The 24,984-nt window shown below is 34.6% G+C and overlaps 3 protein-coding genes and 1 non-coding gene across 4 annotated transcripts in view; 3 read left to right on the top strand and 1 right to left on the bottom strand.

The window, feature by feature from the left end:
• The first annotated feature begins 460 nt into the window (after nucleotides 1-460).
• On the top strand, nucleotides 461-9,180 carry LOC125601867 (DNA-directed RNA polymerase subunit beta'-like). Its single transcript, XM_048773840.1, has one exon. The coding sequence runs from the start codon at nucleotides 461-463 to the stop codon at nucleotides 1,847-1,849; it is 1,389 nt and encodes a 462-aa protein (XP_048629797.1). The 3' UTR covers nucleotides 1,850-9,180.
• Nucleotides 9,181-16,084: 6,904 nt separating this feature from the next.
• On the bottom strand, nucleotides 16,085-20,105 carry LOC125601865 (DNA-directed RNA polymerase subunit beta'-like). The gene has a single exon (XM_048773838.1). The coding sequence runs from the start codon at nucleotides 20,103-20,105 to the stop codon at nucleotides 18,447-18,449; it is 1,659 nt and encodes a 552-aa protein (XP_048629795.1). The 3' UTR covers nucleotides 16,085-18,446.
• Nucleotides 20,106-21,504: 1,399 nt separating this feature from the next.
• LOC125601866 (photosystem II D2 protein-like) overlaps nucleotides 21,505-24,984 on the top strand; it is an 8,110-nt gene continuing 4,630 nt past the window's right edge. The window contains exon 1 of the mRNA XM_048773839.1: nucleotides 21,505-24,984. This exon is cut by the window's right edge and continues 4,630 nt beyond it. The gene's annotated coding sequence lies outside the window, so the exon portion shown is untranslated.
• TRNAC-GCA lies at nucleotides 23,303-23,373 on the top strand. Its single transcript has one exon. It is a non-coding gene; the product is annotated as a tRNA-Cys (tRNA).

Here is a 24,984-nt window from a genome sequence, read left to right as displayed (position 1 = left end):
GAATCTAAATAGAAATCAAAGAAGAATTAATTGAATCAATGAAATGGTGGTTGGTTTGCACTGAGAACTTGAGTAAGGCGTAGATTCTTTTTGGGTTTTCACTTGATTTTATAAAATACAATTGGAAAGTGCGACCCCTTTCTTTATCTTTATTTGATATAACTACTTGAGCCGGATGAGAGGAAACTTTCATGTCCGGTTTTGAGGGGGGGAGATCATATAGTGGACCCTATCCCAATTTTTCTTTTGCTAGGCCCATAACGAAAAAACCTACTTTCTTACGATTACGAGGTTCATTTGAATATGAAATTCAATCCTGGAAATACAGCATCCCACTTTTTTTTACTACTCAAGGTTTCGATATATTTAGAAATCGAGAAATTTCTACTGGGGCGGGTGCTATCCGAGAACAATTAGCCGATTTAGATTTGCGAATTATTATAGAAAATTCGTTGGTAGAATGGAAACAATTAGGAGAAGAAGGTCCCACGGGAATGAATGGGAAGATCGAAAAATTGTAAGAAGAAAAGATTTTTTAGTTAGACGTATGGAATTAGCTAAGCATTTTATTCGAACAAATATAGAACCGGAATGGATGATTTTATGTCTCTTACCGGTTCTGCCTCCCGAGTTGAGACCCATCATTCAGATAGAAGGGGGTAAACTGATGAGTTCAGATATTAATGAACTCTATAGAAGAGTTATCTATCGGAACAATACTCTTACTGATCTATTAACAACAAGTAGATCTACACCAGGGGAATTAGTAATGTGTCAGGAAAAATTGGTACAAGAAGCCGTGGATACACTTCTTGATAATGGAATCCGTGGACAACCCATGAGGGATGGTCATAATAAGGTTTACAAGTCATTTTCAGATGTAATTGAAGGAAAAGAGGGAAGATTTCGCGAGACTCTGCTTGGCAAACGGGTCGATTATTCGGGGCGTTCGGTGATTGTCGTTGGACCCTCACTTTCATTACATCGCTGTGGATTGCCTCGCGAAATAGCAATAGAGCTCTTCCAGACATTTGTAATTCGTGGTCTAATTAGACAACATCTGGCTTCGAACATAGGAGTTGCTAAGAGTCAAATTCGTGAAAAAAAGCCGATTGTCTGGGAAATCCTTCAAGAAGTTATGCAGGGGCATCCCGTATTACTGAATAGAGCACCTACTCTACATAGATTAGGCATACAGTCATTCCAACCCATTTTAGTGGAAGGACGCACTATTTGTTTACATCCATTAGTTTGTAAGGGGTTCAATGCAGACTTTGATGGGGATCAAATGGCTGTTCATGTGCCTTTATCTTTAGAAGCTCAAGCAGAGGCTCGTTTACTTATGTTTTCTCATATGAATCTCTTATCTCCAGCTATTGGAGATCCCATTTCTGTACCGACTCAAGATATGCTGATTGGACTCTATGTATTAACGAGCGGCACTCGTCGAGGTATTTGTGCAAACAGATATAATCCATGTAATCGAAAAAACTATCAAAATGAAAGAATTTACGAAACAAACTATAAGTATATGAAAGAACCCTTTTTTTGCAATTCCTATGATGCAATTGGAGCTTATCGGCAGAAAAGAATCAATTTAGATAGTCCTTTGTGGCTTCGGTGGCAATTAGATCAACGCGTTATTGCTTCAAAAGAAGTTCCTATCGAAGTTCACTATGAATCTTTTGGTAACTATCATGAGATTTATGCACACTATCTGATAGTAAGAAGTGTAAAAAAACAAACTTTTTGTATATATATTCGAACCACAGTTGGTCATATTTCTTTTTATCGAGAAATCGAGGAAGCTATACAAGGTTTTTCTCAAGCTTGTTCATATGATACCTAATAATATGGTATTCATAAAAAAGAATTATAGGACACCCGTGTGAATTCGGACCTCTCCGAGTCAACTCGGACATAGTTCCTGACCTAAAAAATCAAGATCGAGAAAAGGAAGTTTTGCAATCATTGACTCAAACTCATTGTCGAATCCCATTCAGCAGAATATGGAGGTACTTATGGCGGAACGGGCCAATCTGGTATTTCACAATAAAGTGATAGATGGAACTGCTATTAAACGACTTATTAGCCGATTAATAGATCACTTCGGGATGGCATATACATCACACATCCTAGATCAAGTAAAGACTCTGGGTTTCCAGCAAGCAACTGCTACATCCATTTCATTAGGAATTGATGATCTTTTAACGATACCTTCTAAGGGCTGGCTTGTCCAAGATGCTGAACAACAAAGTTTGATTTTGGAAAAACACCATCATTATGGGAATGTACATGCGGTAGAAAAATTACGCCAATCTATTGAGATATGGTATGCTACAAGTGAATATTTGCGACAGGAAATGAATCCTAATTTTAGGATGACGGACCCTTTCAATCCAGTCCATATGATGTCTTTTTCGGGAGCTAGAGGAAATGCATCTCAAGTACATCAATTAGTAGGTATGAGAGGATTAATGTCGGATCCCCAAGGACAAATGATTGATTTACCTATTCAAAGCAATTTACGCGAAGGACTGTCTTTAACAGAATATATTATTTCTTGCTATGGAGCCCGTAAAGGAGTTGTAGATACTGCGGTCCGCACATCAGATGCTGGATATCTTACGCGTCGACTTGTTGAAGTAGTTCAACATATTGTTGTACGTCGAACGGATTGTGGCACTATCCGAGGGATTTCTGTGAGTCCTCGAAATAAAAGTCGGATGATGTCAGAAAGAATTTTTATCCAAACATTAATTGGTCGTGTCTTAGCAGACGATATATATATAGGTTCCCGATGTGTCGCCTTTCGAAATCAAGATCTTGGGATTGGACTTGTCAATCGATTCATAACCTTTGGAACACAATCAATATCTATTCGAACTCCCTTTACTTGTCGGAGTACATCTTGGATCTGTCGATTATGTTATGGCCGGAGTCCCACTCATGGTGACCTAGTTGAATTGGGGGAAGCTGTAGGTATTATTGCGGGTCAATCTATTGGCGAACCGGGGACTCAACTAACATTAAGAACTTTTCATACCGGTGGAGTATTTACAGGAGGTACTGCCGAACATGTACGAGCCCCTTATAATGGAAAAATCAAATTTAATGAGGATTTGGTTCATCCTACACGTACACGTCACGGGCATCCTGCCTTTCTATGTTATATAGACTTGTCTGTAATTATTGAGAGCGAAGATATTATACATAGCGTGACTATTCCACCAAAAAGTTTTCTTTTAGTTCAAAATGATCAATATGTGGAATCAGAACAAGTGATTGCTGAGATTCGCGAGGGAACATCCACTTTTCATTTTAAAGAGAGGGTTAGAAAATATATTTATTCTGACTCCGAGGGCGAAATGCATTGGAGTACTGATGTATCCCATGCACCCGAATTTACATATAGTAATGTCCATCTTTTACCAAAAACAAGTCATTTATGGATATTATCAGGAGGTTCTTGTGGATCTAGTCTAATTCTTTTTTCGATCCACAAAGATCAAGATCAAATGAACATACCCTTTCTTTCCGTCGAAAGAAAATCTATTTCTAGCCTCTCAGTGAATAATGATCAAGTGAGCAAAAAATTTTTCAGTTCAGATTTTTCTGATAAAAAAAAATCTGGGATTCCCAATTATTCAGAATTGAATGGAATCGTAGGTACTAGTCATTATAATTTCATATATTCTGCTATTTTTCATGAGAATTCGGATTTATTAGCAAAAAGGCGAAGAAATAGATTTCTCATTCCATTCCAATCGATTCAAGAGCAAGCGAAAGAGTTCATACCACATTCAGGTATCTCGATTGAAATACCCATAAATGGTATTTTCCGTAGAAACAGTATTTTTGCTTTTTTTGATGATCCTAGATACAGAAGAAAGAGTTCCGGAATTCTTAAATATGGAACTCTAAAGGCGGACTCAATCGTCCAAAAAGAGGATATGATTGAGTATCGAGGAGTCCAAAAATTTAAGACAAAATACGAAATGAAAGTAGATCGCTTTTTTTTCATTCCTGAGGAAGTGCATATTTTACCCGAATCCTCCGCCATAATGGTACAGAACTATAGTATCATTGGAGTCGATACACGAATCACTTTAAATATAAGAAGCCAAGTCGGCGGGTTGATCCGAGTGGAGAGAAAAAAAAAAAGGATTGAACTCAAAATATTTTCGGGGGATATCCATTTTCCGGACAAGACAGATAAGATATCCCGACATAGTGGCATCTTGATACCGCCAGGAAGGGGAAAAACAAACTCTAAAGAATCAAAAAATTTAAAAAATTGGATTTATGCCCAACGGATCACACCAACCAAGAAAAAGTTTTTTGTTTTGGTGCGGCCCGTAGCTACCTATGAGATAATGGACAGTATAAATTTAGCAACACTCTTCCCACAAGATCTCTTTCGGGAAAAGGATAATATTCAACTTCGAGTTTTCAACTATATCCTTTATGGAAATGGTAAACCAACTCGAGGAATTTCTGACACAAGTATTCAATTGGTTCGCACTTGTTTAGTCTTGAATTGGGACCAAGACAACAAAAATTCTTCCCTCGAGGAGGTCCGCGCTTTCGTTGTTGAAGTAAGTACAAAGGGTTTGATTCGAGATTTCATAAGAATTGGCTTAGTGAAATCCCATATTTCGTATATAAGAAAAAGAAATAATCCGCCGGATTCGGGATTGATCTCTGCAGATTCCGTGAATCCGTTTTATTCGCTTTCTCCCAAGGCTGGCATTCTTCAACAATCGCTTAGACAAAATCATGGAACTATTCGTATGTTCAGAAATAAGGAATCCCAATCTTTGTTAATTTTATCATCCTCTAATTGTTTTAGAATCGGTCCATTTAATCATGTAAAATATCACAATGTTATAAACCAATCAATAAAAAAAAACCTCTAATTACAATTCAAAATTCGTCGGGCCCCTTAGGAACAGCCATTCAAATTTCGAATTTTTATTCATTTTTGCCTTTACTAACTTATAATCAGATCTCTGTAATTAAATATTTGCAACTTGATAACTTCAAATATATTTTTCAAATAATTCACTCTTATTTAATAGATGAAAACGGAAGAATTTTTAATCTAGATCCATACAGTAACCTTGTTTTGAATCCATTCAAATTGAATTGGTATTTTCTTCATCAAAATTATAATAATTATTATTGTGAGGAAACGTCCACAATAATAAGTCTTGGACAATTTTTTTGTGAAAATCTATGTATAGCCAAAAAAGAACCATACCTAAAATCGGGTCAAGTTTTAATTGTTCAAAGGGATTCTGTAGTAATAAGATCCGCTAAGCCCTATTTGGCTACTCCGGGAGCAAAAGTTCACGGGCATTATAGAGAAATTCTTTACGAAGGGGATACATTAGTTACATTTATATATGAAAAATCGAGATCCGGTGATATAACCCAAGGTCTTCCAAAAGTAGAACAGGTGTTAGAAGTCCGCTCGATTGATTCAATATCACTGAACTTAGAAAAGCGGATTAAGGGTTGGAACAGGTGTATAACAAGAATTCTTGGAATTCCTTGGGGATTCTTGATTGGTGCTGAGCTAACTATAGTGCAAAGTCGTATTTCTTTGGTTAATAAGATTCAAAAGGTTTATCGATCCCAGGGGGTGCAGATTCATAATAGGCATATCGAAATTATTGTACGTCAAATAACATCAAAAGTTTTGGTTTCAGAAGAGGGAATGTCTAATGTTTTTTTACCTGGAGAATTGATTGGATTGTTACGAGCAGAACGCACGGGGCGTGCTTTAGAAGAAGCAATCTGTTATCGAGCCGTTTTATTAGGAATAACTCGAGCATCTTTGAATACTCAAAGTTTTATATCCGAAGCAAGTTTTCAAGAAACTGCTAGAGTTTTAGCAAAAGCTGCTCTTCGGGGTCGTATCGATTGGTTGAAAGGCCTGAAAGAAAATGTTGTTCTAGGGGGTGTGATCCCCGCCGGGACCGGGTTCAACAAAGGATTGGTGCATTGTTCACGGCAACATACCAATATTCTTTTTGAAAAAAAAACAAAGAATTTATCTTTATTAGAGGGAGATGAGAGATATTTTATTTTATCACAGGGAATTTTGTGACTCTTCTATTTACAAATCTGCCTTTTCTAGAATTGAATAATTCCTAATAGCAGATTCCTGTTTTGAATTTCATGTTTTATTGTTTGCTGTAGTCATTTGCTTTAATAATTTGTTAACACTAATAAAGATAATAATGAATACAAAATAATGGCTCGGCTCGTGCATAAACGGACAAGAGAAGGTTCCATTGGAACAAATTTTTATTTTAGTTTTGGGTACCCCCCTTTTAAGTGTGAAAAGAAATGACAAAAAGATATTGGAACATCGATTTGGAAGAGATGATGAGAGCAGGAGTTCATTTTGGGCATGGTACTAGGAAATGGAATCCTAGAATGGCACCTTATATTTCTGCAAAGCGTAAAGGTATTCATATTATAAATCTGACTAGAACTGCTCGTTTTTTATCAGAAGCTTGTGATTTAGTTTTTGATGCAGCAAGTAGGGGAAAACAATTCTTAATTGTTGGGACAAAAATAAAGCAGCTGATTTAGTGTCGCGGGCTGCAATAAGGGCTCGGTGTCATTATGTTAATAAAAAGTGGCTCGGCGGCATGTTAACAAATTGGTCTACTACAGAAAAAAGACTTCATAAGTTTAGGGACTTGAGAACTGAACAAAAGACAGAGGGATTCAACCGTCTTCCGAAAAGGGATGCAGCTGTGTTGAAGAGACAATTATCTCGCTTGGAAACATATCTAGGCGGGATTAAATATATGACGGGATTGCCTGATATTGTAATCATCATCGATCAGCAAGAAGAATATACGGCTCTTCGAGAATGTATAACTTTGGGAATTCCAACCATTTCTTTAATCGATACAAATTGTAATCCCGATCTCGCGGATATTTCTATTCCAGCAAATGATGACGCTATAGCTTCAATTCGATTCATTCTTAACAAATTAGTATTCGCAATTTGTGAGGGTCGTTCTAGCTATATACAAAATTCTTGATTAATAATAAGATAAATAAATCAATTTTTTTTGAGGGAGGGGCTCCCTGTATTTCGATTTATAAAATCGGTTACTATTCCTGAATCATACAAAAGAAAAAGAGATAAAAAACTGGGTATATTGTGTGATTCGTTTAGTTGGTATCCAAAACTAAAATAAAAATTCAAGTAAATAAGTAAAAAAAAAGGGGGGGTCTTGAATCAAAATAATTTAAAGTTCTTATTTCTGTCAGAGGGCAATATGAATGTTTTATCATGTTCCATCAATACACTAATAAAAGAAGGGTTATATGAGATATCTGGTGTAGAAGTAGGCCAACATTTCTATTGGCAAATAGGGGGGTTCCAAGTCCATGCGCAAGTCCTTATTACTTCTTGGGTTGTAATTGCTATCTTATTAGGTTCCGCAGCTCTAGCGGTTCGCAATCCACAAACCATTCCAACTGGCGGCCAAAACTTCTTTGAATTTGTCCTTGAATTCATTCGAGATGTGAGTCAAACCCAGATTGGAGAAGAATACGGTCCATGGGTTCCCTTTATTGGAACCCTGTTTTTATTTATTTTTGTTTCTAACTGGTCAGGAGCCCTTTTACCGTGGAAAATTATCCAGTTACCTCAAGGGGAGTTAGCAGCACCAACGAATGATATAAATACGACGGTTGCTTTAGCTTTACTCACATCAGTAGCATATTTTTATGCGGGTCTTAGCAAAAAAGGATTAGGGTATTTCAGTAAATACATTCAACCAACTCCAATTCTTTTACCCATTAACATCTTAGAAGATTTTACAAAACCCCTATCACTGAGTTTTCGACTTTTCGGAAATATATTAGCCGATGAATTAGTAGTTGTTGTTCTTGTTTCTTTAGTACCTTTAGTGGTTCCTATACCTGTCATGTTCCTTGGATTATTTACAAGCGGGATTCAAGCTCTCATTTTTGCCACTTTAGCTGCGGCTTATATAGGTGAATCCATGGAGGGTCATCATTAACTATTTTTTTTTTTCAAATTTAGGTTAGCCCAATTATCGAATAGTTGGTTTACGTTATGTAAGAAACACTTGTATATGTCATATTTGATATTGACTAGGTATATATAAGTTAAAGATCTATATAATCTGCCCCACTATTTTTGTGAATTTCTATTTAGATAACGATTCGATTATAAGTTCTTACTTTTTATCTGTGAATTGGCTGAAAAAAACGATCAAAAAAAGAACGAAGAATTAAAAGAAAAGAATGGTTCACAAAAAAGAAACGGCATAAAAAAGTCGTATATATATATATTATGCATTTTTCAAAATCCCGTGGATAGGAACTAATATCAAAGTAATTCTTATCAAGTTTTTGGTTATTTTGGCTGGATGAATCTTAGCGATGACTTAATTATAATTAAGTCCTAAGTCGTTGGATGATTGTATCATTAACTATTTCTTTATTTTGGTGTGAGGAACTTATCATGAATCCACTGGTTTCTGCTGCTTCGGTTATTGCTGCTGGGTTGGCTGTTGGGCTTGCTTCTATTGGACCTGGGGTTGGTCAAGGTACAGCTGCGGGTCAAGCTGTCGAAGGTATCGCGAGACAACCTGAGGCAGAAGAAAAATACGAGGTACTTTATTGCTTAGTTTGGCTTTTATGGAAGCTTTAACAATTTATGGCCTAGTTGTAGCATTAGCGCTTTTATTGCGAATCCTTTTGTTTAATCCTAGAAATAATAAAATTAGGAATTTTTTTTTTCGTAGTTTTTTTTATTCTATCAGATTTCACTCCTACAATTATTCATTGAGACAACAACCCTTGGGAAGGACTAATTTGAGGATGGGGAATTAACACATCGATTCGCTTTCTTCCTTCCCCTTATTCTTTTTAGTTTAATGGAAATTTTTTTTTAAGGAGTGTTGCGCAAAAAGGAGTTTTAGGTTTTTTAAAATTGATATAAAACTTGGTCTCAAATTCTAGCTTAATTTTAATTAAGTCTCATTATTATTATTGAAAATTAAAAATTTTTGGAAAATAAATTTGTAAATAGAATAGTTTTTTGATTCTGTTTATAAATATCCAAATAGGTAAATTAATTATAAATTATTAAACGAAATTTTCTTTTTATTCAAAAAACAAAGAATAAAAAAAAAAAGGACAGAGTTCTTTTTTTTTTAGTTTAGCTAGAAGAGGAGATTATATGAAAAATTTAACCGATTCTTTCGTTTACTTGGGTCACTGGCCATCCGCCGGAGTTTCGGGTTTAATACCGATATTTTAGCAACAAATCCAATAAATCTAAGTGTAGTCTTCGGTGTATTGATCTTTTTTGGAAAGGGAGTGTGTGTGAGTTGTTCATTTCAAGAATAGGCTGGATTCGTCCAGTGGCACTATAACTAGCAAAGAGTGCCTAATCCCGCGAATTACTTCTGAATACAAAATTCAATAAAAAATCATATTTTAGAACCATAGCATTTCGTTATTCTTTGGTAAGTCTACTTGACTTTGATTCTCTATCAACCAAAAATTTGGGACCATTAATTAACATGGTTAAAACTAAACCGTTTGAAGTTCAGATGCAACATGGTACTCTTTCTACCATATGTAGTCTAATTAAAAAATGAATAAGATTTTCAAAAGAATAGTTCGGCTTTTTTCGATATAAAACACTCATGTCGATAAAAATTTTTGAGTCTTTTTGTATAATGCAGAATTGATAACCTACGTATAAATAATAAAAATTCTTTGGATTTCAAGAAAAAAGAAACAATTTGCTGACATTATCAATTTTTTATTGGTCAGAAGAATCCTCCAAATAGTTTTGTCTTGGATTGGTGATCTTTTTCGATAGAAATATATATTGAATATGAATTGAATACAACCAAATGGGAGAGGATAGGCTCCTTACATGAAAATATGGGAATGAAAGTCTCATACATAATTGATAAATGATTGGATACGTGAGCATGAGACCAAATGAATCGAAAGATTCATGTTTGTTTCGGGTCAGGGATCATAGAACTTTTTTTTTTACTGAATAATCTACTTTCAATTAATTGATTTATTGATAACCGAAAGGCTGGGGTTTTTAAATAGCTCCTTCACGTAGTTCTTGAATTTCGAATAGTATTTAATATCCTCTGCTTTCGGTTATCTAATAAATCATTAATGAAAGTAGATTATTCAGTAAAAAAAAAGTTCTATGATCCCTTCCCGAACCAAACATGAATCTTTCGATTCATTTGGCTCTCATGCTCACGTATTCCAATCATTTATCAATTATGTATGAGACTTTCATTCCCATATTTTTCATGTAATGAGCCTATCCTCTCCCAATTTTGTTGTATTCAATTCATATTCAATATATATTTCTATCGAAAAAGATCACCAATCCAAGACAAAACTATTTGGAGGATTCTTCTGACCAATAAAATTGATAATTGTCAGCAAAGTTGTTTCTTTTTTTCTTGAAATCCAAAGAATTTTTATTACTTTATACGTAGGTTATCAATTCTGCATTATACAAAAAGACTCAAAAATTTTTATCGACATGAGTGTTTTATATCGAAAAAAGCCGAACTATTCTTTTTGAAAATCTTATTCATTTTTTATTAGACTACATATGGTAGAAAGAGTACCATGTTGCATCTGAACTTCAAACGGTTTAGTTTTAACCATGTTAATTAATGGTCCCAAATTTTTGGTTGATAGAGAATCAAAGTCAAGTAGACTTACCAAAGAATAACGAAATGCTATGGTTCTAAAATATGATTTTTTATTGAATTTTGTATTCAGAAGTAATTCGCGGGATTAGGCACTCTTTGCTAGTTATAGTGCCACTGGACGAATCCAGCCTATTCTTGAAATGAACAACTCACACACACTCCCTTTCCAAAAAGATCAATACACCGAAGACTACACTTAGATTTATTGGATTTGTTGCTAAAATATCGGTATTAAACCCGAAACTCCCGGCGGATGGCCAGTGACCCAAGTAAACGAAAGAATCGGTTAAATTTTTCATATAATCTCCTCTTCTAGCTAAACTATAAAAAAAAGAACTCTGTCCTTTTTTTTTTTATTCTTTGTTTTTTTGAATAAAAAGAAAATTTCGTTTAATAATTTATAATTTAATTTACCTATTTGGATATTTATAAACAGAATCAAAAACCTATTCTATTTACAAATTTATTTTCCAAAAATTTTAATTTTCAATAATAATAATGAGACTTAATTAAAATTAAGCTAGAATTTGAGACCAAGTTTTATATCAATTTTAAAAAACCTAAACCTCCTTTTTGCGCAACACTCCTTAAAAAAAAATTTCCATTAAACTAAAAGAATAAGGGGAAGGAAGAAAGCGAATCGATGTGTTAATTCCCCATCCTCAAATTAGTCCTTCCCAAGGGTTGTTGTCTCAATGAATAATTGTAGGAGTGAAATCTTGATAGAATAAAAAAACTACGAAAAAAAAAATTCCTAATTTTATTATTTCTAGGATTAAACAAAAGGATTCGCAAATAAAAGCGCTAATGCTACAACTAGGCCATAAATTGTTAAAGCTTCCATAAAAGCCAAACTAAGCAATAAAGTACCTCGTATTTTTCCTTCTGCCTCAGGTTGTCTCGCGATACCTTCGACAGCTTGACCCGCAGCTGTACCTTGACCAACCCCAGGTCCAATAGAAGCAAGCCCAACAGCCAACCCAGCAGCAATAACCGAAGCAGCAGAACCAGTGGATTCATGATAAGTTCCTCACACCAAAATAAAGAAATAGTTAATGATACAATCATCCAACGACTTAGGACTTAATTATAATTAAGTCATCGCTAAGATTCATCCAGCCAAAATAACCAAAAACTTGATAAGAATTACTTTGATATTAGTTCCTATCCACGGGATTTTGAAAAATGCATAATATATATATATACGACTTTTTTATGCCGTTTCTTTTTTGTGAACCATTCTTTTCTTTTAATTCTTCGTTCTTTTTTTGATCGTTTTTTTCAGCCAATTCACAGATAAAAAGTAAGAACTTATAATCGAATCGTTATCTAAATAGAAATTCACAAAAATAGTGGGGCAGATTATATAGATCTTTAACTTATATATACCTAGTCAATATCAAATATGACATATACAAGTGTTTCTTACATAACGTAAACCAACTATTCGATAATTGGGCTAACCTAAATTTGAAAAAAAAAATAGTTAATGATGACCCTCCATGGATTCACCTATATAAGCCGCAGCTAAAGTGGCAAAAATGAGAGCTTGAATCCCGCTTGTAAATAATCCAAGGAACATGACAGGTATAGGAACCACTAAAGGTACTAAAGAAACAAGAACAACAACTACTAATTCATCGGCTAATATATTTCCGAAAAGTCGAAAACTCAGTGATAGGGGTTTTGTAAAATCTTCTAAGATGTTAATGGGTAAAAGAATTGGAGTTGGTTGAATGTATTTACTGAAATACCCTAATCCTTTTTTGCTAAGACCCGCATAAAAATATGCTACTGATGTGAGTAAAGCTAAAGCAACCGTCGTATTTATATCATTCGTTGGTGCTGCTAACTCCCCTTGAGGTAACTGGATAATTTTCCACGGTAAAAGGGCTCCTGACCAGTTAGAAACAAAAATAAATAAAAACAGGGTTCCAATAAAGGGAACCCATGGACCGTATTCTTCTCCAATCTGGGTTTGACTCACATCTCGAATGAATTCAAGGACAAATTCAAAGAAGTTTTGGCCGCCAGTTGGAATGGTTTGTGGATTGCGAACCGCTAGAGCTGCGGAACCTAATAAGATAGCAATTACAACCCAAGAAGTAATAAGGACTTGCGCATGGACTTGGAACCCCCCTATTTGCCAATAGAAATGTTGGCCTACTTCTACACCAGATATCTCATATAACCCTTCTTTTATTAGTGTATTGATGGAACATGATAAAACATTCATATTGCCCTCTGACAGAAATAAGAACTTTAAATTATTTTGATTCAAGACCCCCCTTTTTTTTTACTTATTTACTTGAATTTTTATTTTAGTTTTGGATACCAACTAAACGAATCACACAATATACCCAGTTTTTTATCTCTTTTTCTTTTGTATGATTCAGGAATAGTAACCGATTTTATAAATCGAAATACAGGGAGCCCCTCCCTCAAAAAAAATTGATTTATTTATCTTATTATTAATCAAGAATTTTGTATATAGCTAGAACGACCCTCACAAATTGCGAATACTAATTTGTTAAGAATGAATCGAATTGAAGCTATAGCGTCATCATTTGCTGGAATAGAAATATCCGCGAGATCGGGATTACAATTTGTATCGATTAAAGAATGGTTGAATTCCCAAGTTATACATTCTCGAAGAGCCGTATATTCTTCTTGCTGATCGATGATCTTTGATCGATTTAATATATGTAATATGTTCTCAGATATAATTGCCTCTGAATAGTGTTATCCCTTGCAACGAGAATCTCTTTTGCAGCTCTTCATCCCTTTATCTTAATGAAGTCTTTTTTCTGTCAGTCTCCTAATTTGTTACAGTCTCCAGCTTTTATTATTAATGACCGACTCGCCTTTTTTACAGAATGACCCGAGCCTATCACCTAACATCAGCCTTTTATTTTTTTCTCCACACAAATTAATGATTTTCTTTCCCCTATTTTTGCTTGTATAAAATTCACCTACTTGCTAATCTAATAAAAAACAGCAAATTCTAGTCAAAATTTAAGATATAATATAATACTCTTATTGCTTTCAGATTTGTATAAATTAGGTGCCTATTCTAGGATTCCACTCCTCAAATATACTCACTGTCCTCAAATGATTCCTCTCTCCCATATCGATTTTCCATTTCTGTTTTCATTCTTTTTTTCAAACTTAAAAGGGGGGTACCAAATTTTTTCAAAAAAACTTCCATTGTCTCGTTTATGTCACTTTTTGCAGATGCACAAGTTATGATTCCATTATATTATTTTCTTATCTTATATTATCATTTTATAAAAGTAAAGCAAATAAAAACATACTAAAAACATAACAAATTACATAAAACATGAAATGACATATCTGCTATTAGGAATTATTCAATTCTAGAAAAGGCAGATTTGTAAATAGAAGAGTCACAAAATTCCCTGTGATAAAATAAAATATCTCTCATATCTCCCTCTAATAAAGATAAATTCTTTGTTTTTTTTTCAAAAAGAATATTGGTATGTTGCCGTGAACAATGCACCAATCCTTTGTTGAACCCGGTCCCGGCGGGGATCACACCCCCTAGAACAACATTTTCTTTCAGGCCTTTCAACCAATCGATACGACCCCGAAGAGCAGCTTTTGCTAAAACTCTAGCAGTTTCTTGAAAACTTGCTTCGGATATAAAACTTTGAGTATTCAAAGATGCTCGAGTTATTCCTAATAAAACGGCTCGATAACAGATTGCTTCTTCTAAAGCACGCCCCGTGCGTTCTGCTCGTAACAATCCAATCAATTCTCCAGGTAAAAAAACATTAGACATTCCCTCTTCTGAAACCAAAACTTTTGATGTTATTTGACGTACAATAATTTCGATATGCCTATTATGAATCTGCACCCCCTGGGATCGATAAACCTTTTGAATCTTATTAACCAAAGAAATACGACTTTGCACTATAGTTAGCTCAGCACCAATCAAGAATCCCCAAGGAATTCCAAGAATTCTTGTTATACACCTGTTCCAACCCTTAATCCGCTTTTCTAAGTTCAGTGATATTGAATCAATCGAGCGGACTTCTAACACCTGTTCTACTTTTGGAAGACCTTGGGTTATATCACCGGATCTCGATTTTTCATATATAAATGTAACTAATGTATCCCCTTCGTAAAGAATTTCTCTATAATGCCCGTGAACTTTTGCTCCCGGAGTAGCCAAATAGGGCTTAGCGGATCTTATTACTACAGAATCCCTTTGAACAATTAAAACTTGACCCGATTTTAGGTATGGTTCTTTTTTGGCTATACATAGATTTTCACAAAAAAATTGTCCAAGACTTATTATTGTGGACGTTTCCTCACAATAATAATTATTATAATTTTGATGAAGAAAATACCAATTCAATTTGAATGGATTCAAAACAAGGTTACTGTATGGATCTAGATTAAAAATTCTTCCGTTTTCATCTATTAAATAAGAGTGAATTATTTGAAAAATATATTTGAAGTTATCAAGTTGCAAATATTTAATTACAGAGATCTGATTATAAGTTAGTAAAGGCAAAAATGAATAAAAATTCGAAATTTGAATGGCTGTTCCTAAGGGGCCCGACGAATTTTGAATTGTAATTAGAGGTTTTTTTTTTATTGATTGGTTTATAACATTGTGATATTTTACATGATTAAATGGACCGATTCTAAAACAATTAGAGGATGATAAAATTAACAAAGATTGGGATTCCTTATTTCTGAACATACGAATAGTTCCATGATTTTGTCTAAGCGATTGTTGAAGAATGCCAGCCTTGGGAGAAAGCGAATAAAACGGATTCACGGAATCTGCAGAGATCAATCCCGAATCCGGCGGATTATTTCTTTTTCTTATATACGAAATATGGGATTTCACTAAGCCAATTCTTATGAAATCTCGAATCAAACCCTTTGTACTTACTTCAACAACGAAAGCGCGGACCTCCTCGAGGGAAGAATTTTTGTTGTCTTGGTCCCAATTCAAGACTAAACAAGTGCGAACCAATTGAATACTTGTGTCAGAAATTCCTCGAGTTGGTTTACCATTTCCATAAAGGATATAGTTGAAAACTCGAAGTTGAATATTATCCTTTTCCCGAAAGAGATCTTGTGGGAAGAGTGTTGCTAAATTTATACTGTCCATTATCTCATAGGTAGCTACGGGCCGCACCAAAACAAAAAACTTTTTCTTGGTTGGTGTGATCCGTTGGGCATAAATCCAATTTTTTAAATTTTTTGATTCTTTAGAGTTTGTTTTTCCCCTTCCTGGCGGTATCAAGATGCCACTATGTCGGGATATCTTATCTGTCTTGTCCGGAAAATGGATATCCCCCGAAAATATTTTGAGTTCAATCCTTTTTTTTTTTCTCTCCACTCGGATCAACCCGCCGACTTGGCTTCTTATATTTAAAGTGATTCGTGTATCGACTCCAATGATACTATAGTTCTGTACCATTATGGCGGAGGATTCGGGTAAAATATGCACTTCCTCAGGAATGAAAAAAAAGCGATCTACTTTCATTTCGTATTTTGTCTTAAATTTTTGGACTCCTCGATACTCAATCATATCCTCTTTTTGGACGATTGAGTCCGCCTTTAGAGTTCCATATTTAAGAATTCCGGAACTCTTTCTTCTGTATCTAGGATCATCAAAAAAAGCAAAAATACTGTTTCTACGGAAAATACCATTTATGGGTATTTCAATCGAGATACCTGAATGTGGTATGAACTCTTTCGCTTGCTCTTGAATCGATTGGAATGGAATGAGAAATCTATTTCTTCGCCTTTTTGCTAATAAATCCGAATTCTCATGAAAAATAGCAGAATATATGAAATTATAATGACTAGTACCTACGATTCCATTCAATTCTGAATAATTGGGAATCCCAGATTTTTTTTTATCAGAAAAATCTGAACTGAAAAATTTTTTGCTCACTTGATCATTATTCACTGAGAGGCTAGAAATAGATTTTCTTTCGACGGAAAGAAAGGGTATGTTCATTTGATCTTGATCTTTGTGGATCGAAAAAAGAATTAGACTAGATCCACAAGAACCTCCTGATAATATCCATAAATGACTTGTTTTTGGTAAAAGATGGACATTACTATATGTAAATTCGGGTGCATGGGATACATCAGTACTCCAATGCATTTCGCCCTCGGAGTCAGAATAAATATATTTTCTAACCCTCTCTTTAAAATGAAAAGTGGATGTTCCCTCGCGAATCTCAGCAATCACTTGTTCTGATTCCACATATTGATCATTTTGAACTAAAAGAAAACTTTTTGGTGGAATAGTCACGCTATGTATAATATCTTCGCTCTCAATAATTACAGACAAGTCTATATAACATAGAAAGGCAGGATGCCCGTGACGTGTACGTGTAGGATGAACCAAATCCTCATTAAATTTGATTTTTCCATTATAAGGGGCTCGTACATGTTCGGCAGTACCTCCTGTAAATACTCCACCGGTATGAAAAGTTCTTAATGTTAGTTGAGTCCCCGGTTCGCCAATAGATTGACCCGCAATAATACCTACAGCTTCCCCCAATTCAACTAGGTCACCATGAGTGGGACTCCGGCCATAACATAATCGACAGATCCAAGATGTACTCCGACAAGTAAAGGGAGTTCGAATAGATATTGATTGTGTTCCAAAGGTTATGAATCGATTGACAAGTCCAATCCCAAGATCTTGATTTCGAAAGGCGACACATCGGGAACCTATATATATATCGTCTGCTAAGACACGACCAATTAATGTTTGGATAAAAATTCTTTCTGACATCATCCGACTTTTATTTCGAGGACTCACAGAAATCCCTCGGATAGTGCCACAATCCGTTCGACGTACAACAATATGTTGAACTACTTCAACAAGTCGACGCGTAAGATATCCAGCATCTGATGTGCGGACCGCAGTATCTACAACTCCTTTACGGGCTCCATAGCAAGAAATAATATATTCTGTTAAAGACAGTCCTTCGCGTAAATTGCTTTGAATAGGTAAATCAATCATTTGTCCTTGGGGATCCGACATTAATCCTCTCATACCTACTAATTGATGTACTTGAGATGCATTTCCTCTAGCTCCCGAAAAAGACATCATATGGACTGGATTGAAAGGGTCCGTCATCCTAAAATTAGGATTCATTTCCTGTCGCAAATATTCACTTGTAGCATACCATATCTCAATAGATTGGCGTAATTTTTCTACCGCATGTACATTCCCATAATGATGGTGTTTTTCCAAAATCAAACTTTGTTGTTCAGCATCTTGGACAAGCCAGCCCTTAGAAGGTATCGTTAAAAGATCATCAATTCCTAATGAAATGGATGTAGCAGTTGCTTGCTGGAAACCCAGAGTCTTTACTTGATCTAGGATGTGTGATGTATATGCCATCCCGAAGTGATCTATTAATCGGCTAATAAGTCGTTTAATAGCAGTTCCATCTATCACTTTATTGTGAAATACCAGATTGGCCCGTTCCGCCATAAGTACCTCCATATTCTGCTGAATGGGATTCGACAATGAGTTTGAGTCAATGATTGCAAAACTTCCTTTTCTCGATCTTGATTTTTTAGGTCAGGAACTATGTCCGAGTTGACTCGGAGAGGTCCGAATTCACACGGGTGTCCTATAATTCTTTTTTTATGAATACCATATTATTAGGTATCATATGAACAAGCTTGAGAAAAACCTTGTATAGCTTCCTCGATTTCTCGATAAAAAGAAATATGACCAACTGTGGTTCGAATATATATACAAAAAGTTTGTTTTTTTACACTTCTTACTATCAGATAGTGTGCATAAATCTCATGATAGTTACCAAAAGATTCATAGTGAACTTCGATAGGAACTTCTTTTGAAGCAATAACGCGTTGATCTAATTGCCACCGAAGCCACAAAGGACTATCTAAATTGATTCTTTTCTGCCGATAAGCTCCAATTGCATCATAGGAATTGCAAAAAAAGGGTTCTTTCATATACTTATAGTTTGTTTCGTAAATTCTTTCATTTTGATAGTTTTTTCGATTACATGGATTATATCTGTTTGCACAAATACCTCGACGAGTGCCGCTCGTTAATACATAGAGTCCAATCAGCATATCTTGAGTCGGTACAGAAATGGGATCTCCAATAGCTGGAGATAAGAGATTCATATGAGAAAACATAAGTAAACGAGCCTCTGCTTGAGCTTCTAAAGATAAAGGCACATGAACAGCCATTTGATCCCCATCAAAGTCTGCATTGAACCCCTTACAAACTAATGGATGTAAACAAATAGTGCGTCCTTCCACTAAAATGGGTTGGAATGACTGTATGCCTAATCTATGTAGAGTAGGTGCTCTATTCAGTAATACGGGATGCCCCTGCATAACTTCTTGAAGGATTTCCCAGACAATCGGCTTTTTTTCACGAATTTGACTCTTAGCAACTCCTATGTTCGAAGCCAGATGTTGTCTAATTAGACCACGAATTACAAATGTCTGGAAGAGCTCTATTGCTATTTCGCGAGGCAATCCACAGCGATGTAATGAAAGTGAGGGTCCAACGACAATCACCGAACGCCCCGAATAATCGACCCGTTTGCCAAGCAGAGTCTCGCGAAATCTTCCCTCTTTTCCTTCAATTACATCTGAAAATGACTTGTAAACCTTATTATGACCATCCCTCATGGGTTGTCCACGGATTCCATTATCAAGAAGTGTATCCACGGCTTCTTGTACCAATTTTTCCTGACACATTACTAATTCCCCTGGTGTAGATCTACTTGTTGTTAATAGATCAGTAAGAGTATTGTTCCGATAGATAACTCTTCTATAGAGTTCATTAATATCTGAACTCATCAGTTTACCCCCTTCTATCTGAATGATGGGTCTCAACTCGGGAGGCAGAACCGGTAAGAGACATAAAATCATCCATTCCGGTTCTATATTTGTTCGAATAAAATGCTTAGCTAATTCCATACGTCTAACTAAAAAATCTTTTCTTCTTACAATTTTTCGATCTTCCCATTCATTCCCCGTGGGACCTTCTTCTCCTAATTGTTTCCATTCTACCAACGAATTTTCTATAATAATTCGCAAATCTAAATCGGCTAATTGTTCTCGGATAGCACCCGCCCCAGTAGAAATTTCTCGATTTCTAAATATATCGAAACCTTGAGTAGTAAAAAAAAGTGGGATGCTGTATTTCCAGGATTGAATTTCATATTCAAATGAACCTCGTAATCGTAAGAAAGTAGGTTTTTTCGTTATGGGCCTAGCAAAAGAAAAATTGGGATAGGGTCCACTATATGATCTCCCCCCCTCAAAACCGGACATGAAAGTTTCCTCTCATCCGGCTCAAGTAGTTATATCAAATAAAGATAAAGAAAGGGGTCGCACTTTCCAATTGTATTTTATAAAATCAAGTGAAAACCCAAAAAGAATCTACGCCTTACTCAAGTTCTCAGTGCAAACCAACCACCATTTCATTGATTCAATTAATTCTTCTTTGATTTCTATTTAGATTCTTTAGTGAATTCAAAATTACGACAGAAAAAAATGTCAAATTCTTGAGTAGTCTACTTCCCTTCGAATGCCGGAATACTTTTTACCTTAAGTGAAAGGAATGCCTTAGAATTCATACGGGATTTATTTGTCTATGTATTGTTCCATTCGATCTTTTAGGTCCTGCGTTACCTCGATGGTTATGCCACAATATTCTTAAAGCTTATATGCGATGTATAGACTTCTCCAACCATGACATATTTGTTTACTTCAATATAAAAAACCAAATTTCTTTTCGTTTAGAAAGATAAGGGAATGCTTAATTCGACAAAAAAAAGGTCTTCTTTTCACGAGGTACGACTATCAATTTGAAGTACTTTTTTTTTACTGAATCGACCATAGACCAATCGCCCTTGTTATTTGGGAGTATTGAATACACCCACAAGTCTGAGCTTCATGTTACTCTTTTCAAGAGACATGTCAGATCGAGGGCATCCCAAATTGATTGAAGGGGATGAGAGTTTATCATTCTTAAAAATAAAAATTTCGATCAAATCACACATCGCAGTATACTAGACCTTCTAATTCTTTAAGAGGTTTATCTAAAAGATTCGCAATATAACTAGGAAGACGTTTCAAATACCATACATGAGTTACAGGACATGTCAGTTTTATGTATCCCATTTGATATCTTCGTATCCGAGAATCAACAAATTCAACTCCACATTGTTCACAAAATTGCGAGTCTTCTTTTTCATCTCCGATCACTCGATAATTTCCACAAGCGCAAATTCCACTCTTTATAGGCCCAAAAATCCTTTCACAAAATAATCCATCTTTTTCCGGTTTATTGGTTTTGTAATGAAAAGTATAGGGTTTTGTCACCTCTCCAACTATCTCTCCATTAGGTATTTTTTTAGTGGCCCAAGCACTTATTTGCTGAGGAGAAACTAATCCAATTCGGAGTTGTTGATGTTTATACCGATCGATCATATAAGAAATTTTGTGATTCATTCCGATTAAACTTCCTTCCTATTAATCTGGAAATTCTTCTCAGATACAAGGAAATGATTCAGTTCCAGAGCCAAAGATCGTAGTTCTCGAACAAGTAATCGAAAAGATTCTGGAGCATCTTCTGGTTTAGGTATTGTTCCTCCAATGATAGTGGTACCAAGTACTTCTTGGCGAGCTCTAATATGATCAGATTTATAAGTAAGCATCTCTTGTTGGATCCCCACCTACACAAGAAAATTGTTGATAAAACTCCAAAATAGCATTTTCTTTTGACCCAATTTTTTTTTTCTCCTTATCGGTTAAGAAAGATAAGAAAATTTCAGGGTAGCAAACATTCTCTAGAATTTCTCTTAGATTCGAACCCATAGCTGATGATAGAACTAGAATAGATATTTTCTGTTTCCTACTCACACGAGCCCATATTCTTGCTTTTTTATCAATCTCTAATTCTAGCCTGCCCCCCCAATCTGATATTATGGTGCCGGTATAGACCGAAATCCCGTTATGATCCAATTCTGACTGGTAATAGATACCAGGACTTTGTAATATTTGATTGATCACAACTCGGTATATTCCGTTTACTATAGAAGTTCCAAGGGAATTCATTAAAGGAATGTTTCCAATAAAAATTCTTTGTTCTTGCATATTCCTATTGGTTTTCCAAATTAATCCCGCGGATACATATAATTCAGAAGAATATGTAAGTAATTCATAGACAGCATCTCGTTCTTTTATCAGAGGTTCTACCAATTGATATGTTTCCACAAATAATTGAAATTCAATTTCGTGATCTATATCTTCAATTTTTGGAAATTGCGAAAGTTCTTCTATTAAACCCTGATCAATAAACCGATAAAACCCTTCAAATTGTATCTGATTAAATCCGGGTATTGTAGATGTTCCCTCTTTTCCATCCCCGAGCATCTTTTTTGAATTTATCATTTATCCGTTTATTTTAAAAATCCCATATCTCATTCTTCACCGAATCATATAGATAGAATTCGATCTAGCAATAATGGAATTTCTATTCTGTTTACTGAATCACATGAAATTTTATCCAACTCCAAGATATATGGAATGTATGAAATCCGTATGAACGGAGACTAGATTCAATTGGAATTTTTTTTATAAGAAAGAGATCCGAATGGAACAGAATTTAGAAATACCGCTGGAACTTATGGAGTTTTGTAACGACTAGAAAAAAAGTAATTTCATTTTCACCTATGATATTACATATTCCAATTCGATCGCATACCATAAAAAACGGTATTCATGATAGGATCTGTTCGAGCAGATAAACATATAAGAAATAGAAAACTTTTTTTTAAACACTTTACTTTTTCATGTATTTGTATTTCATTGTTCAAAAAAATAGTTGCAGAAAAAAGATGGATTTTTACCTATTTTGAATAGAATATTTAGAATATCATTGAATTGAAGTAGGTAAGAAAACGTATGTTTTTTTATTTATTAATTTTAATTATTATTAAAATAAAAAAGAATGCACAGGTATATATATATGTCTCTTTTTCTTCTTTTATTGTGGTACAGTTCTATTTGGAACAGCACATGCTGTGCTCTACCAAAAATTAAAAATTTTTTTCAATGTATTCAATGAAAAATTTCAATACAAAAATTTATTGAGAATTACTCCTCAAAAGCATCCCTAGAGAGATAAAATACCCCATTATAGAGCTATACAAGGTAACGTATGTTCTGATTCTGGGGTTTACATATACTCATTATTAGTGTTATAATTCAAATGGAAGAAGATTTCTTTTTAATTGAAAAAACTCAAAATAGATTAGTTATAAATCTATTTCTAATGATTTTCTTATCTTATATTATTAGAAATAAAAAATGTAAATTTGAATTCAAAAAAGGTCATGAATTTACAGTCAATAGTTAATGGTTCTGATTTGTACTAGATTCTATATTTTGTGACTGAAAATCTATATTTTTTTCGGAGTTGAAAAAAAAACAAGAGAAAATTTGAATCTAGTACAAATCATTTTGGCGGCATGGCCGAGTGGTAAGGCGGGGGACTGCAAATCCTTTTTCCCCAGTTCAAATCCGGGTGCCGCCTCAACAGGAGACTTGAAATCTCCTGTTATAAAACTATAACAAACGTAGGAAAAGACTCTTGATACTTTCTTTTCGTGATTCTAAGCCCCTGGCTCTCGAGGTTCTATTCTCTAACCTAAAGTTTTACCTATCAGATTAGAGGAAAACTAAAACGAGTGGAGGGAAATCCATTAGATTGGATAGGCAGAGAGGGAATTAAATTAATAGTTTTGGAAAGGATCTAAGATACTTTGGATATAGACTCATGAAAGTGTCGGAATGCTCAGACATTCAATCAATATTAGATTAGATGAAGAATTGCCTTTCGTTTTACTTCAAATAAAAATAAAAAACGATAAAAGAAAGAAAAAGATTATTCTTTCTACATATGAGTCAGATTTTTTGGATACTTCGAAAAGTATCTGTTTACTTGTGTTTACATCTTGTCGATTCTACTAGAAATTCTATAATTAAGAATAACTCAGTATAAGATAAGTGGATTTTTTGGAGTAGTTCATCAATGGTGACCAAATATCTCTCCCTTTTTTTGACTCTGCACCAGTGATTTCACTATTATTAGTGAACAATAATGGAAAAGTTTCTTCATATTCATAGGGGACAGAATTCACATGGATATAGTAAGTCTCGCATGGGCTGGTTTAATGGTAGTTTTTACATTTTCCCTCTCTCTCGTAGTGTGGGGAAGAAGTGGACTCTAGAAGTACTCCTAATTGCGATAATAATCAAACTCTATCAACCTGTATCAATTGTTTTAGTTTTCTAGACCGGCCGGCAATTTTTTTTAAGATCTTTTTTTAGAAATTGGATTTATGTTTTGTTTTATTGACTCATTTTATTTTTTGATATCAGAGTTTATACCGTTAACCATTCATGGGATAACCCCCTTTCGAAATCTCAAGAGGTTTCCATCGAATTCGGATTATCCGTATTAAATGGATCAAACAAACAAATGAAATTGAGAAAGTATGTACATAGATTTCATATTCTATATTAATTTATATTTACATTTATAAAGAAAAAGAGAGATATGGGTGGATTCCTTTATATTAAGATATTTCACTTGTATCTTTATACATTACAATAACCATAATGGCTAGTATGGTAGAAAGAGATCTCTTTCTACCATACTAGCGGGCCCCTTAGGATACTACTGAATCTAATGCATTCCTTTCATTTAAGACGAGAAATTGACATCCTTTTTTGTCATTGATAGTCAAATTGTATTCAAATTAATTATTTTGACTAACCGTTTTTACGTAAATTATAAGCAAAAAAGCAGTAGGAACGAGAATGAAGAGTGCAGTAGCAATAAATGCAAGAATATTGACTTCCATAATTAAATCGTTTATTATTTATTTTTTTTTCTTTGGAATATCTCGGGATTTAATCCCATAGAGATGAGAAATCTTTCGCTTGTAAACTCACTCAGATGAATTAGATTTCGATGATATCGAATGAAAGAAATATCATGAATAACAATATCGGAGCTATAAAATCGATTCATCGTCAAGAATTTAATAGTATAACATAGGAAGATCTTTTATCCACACCGAATACATAATGAGATTCCTGATCCAATAAAAAACTATTTATTTATGATTCTTTTTCACCG

This window comes from Brassica napus, unplaced genomic scaffold (assembly GCF_020379485.1).
Source record: "Brassica napus cultivar Da-Ae unplaced genomic scaffold, Da-Ae ScsIHWf_2671;HRSCAF=3429, whole genome shotgun sequence".
Classification (NCBI taxonomy): Eukaryota; Viridiplantae; Streptophyta; class Magnoliopsida; order Brassicales; family Brassicaceae; genus Brassica; species Brassica napus.
Note: the sequence above shows the minus strand (reverse complement) of the source record. Positions and strands in the feature narration are given on the sequence as shown.

Bases quoted from the DNA above. Each gene is read 5' to 3' on its own strand.
- LOC125601867 (XM_048773840.1), top strand. From the start codon at position 461: ATGGAAACAATTAGGAGAAGAAGGTCCCACGGGAATGAATGGGAAGAT.
- LOC125601865 (XM_048773838.1), bottom strand. From the start codon at position 20,105: ATGTCCGGTTTTGAGGGGGGGAGATCATATAGTGGACCCTATCCCAAT.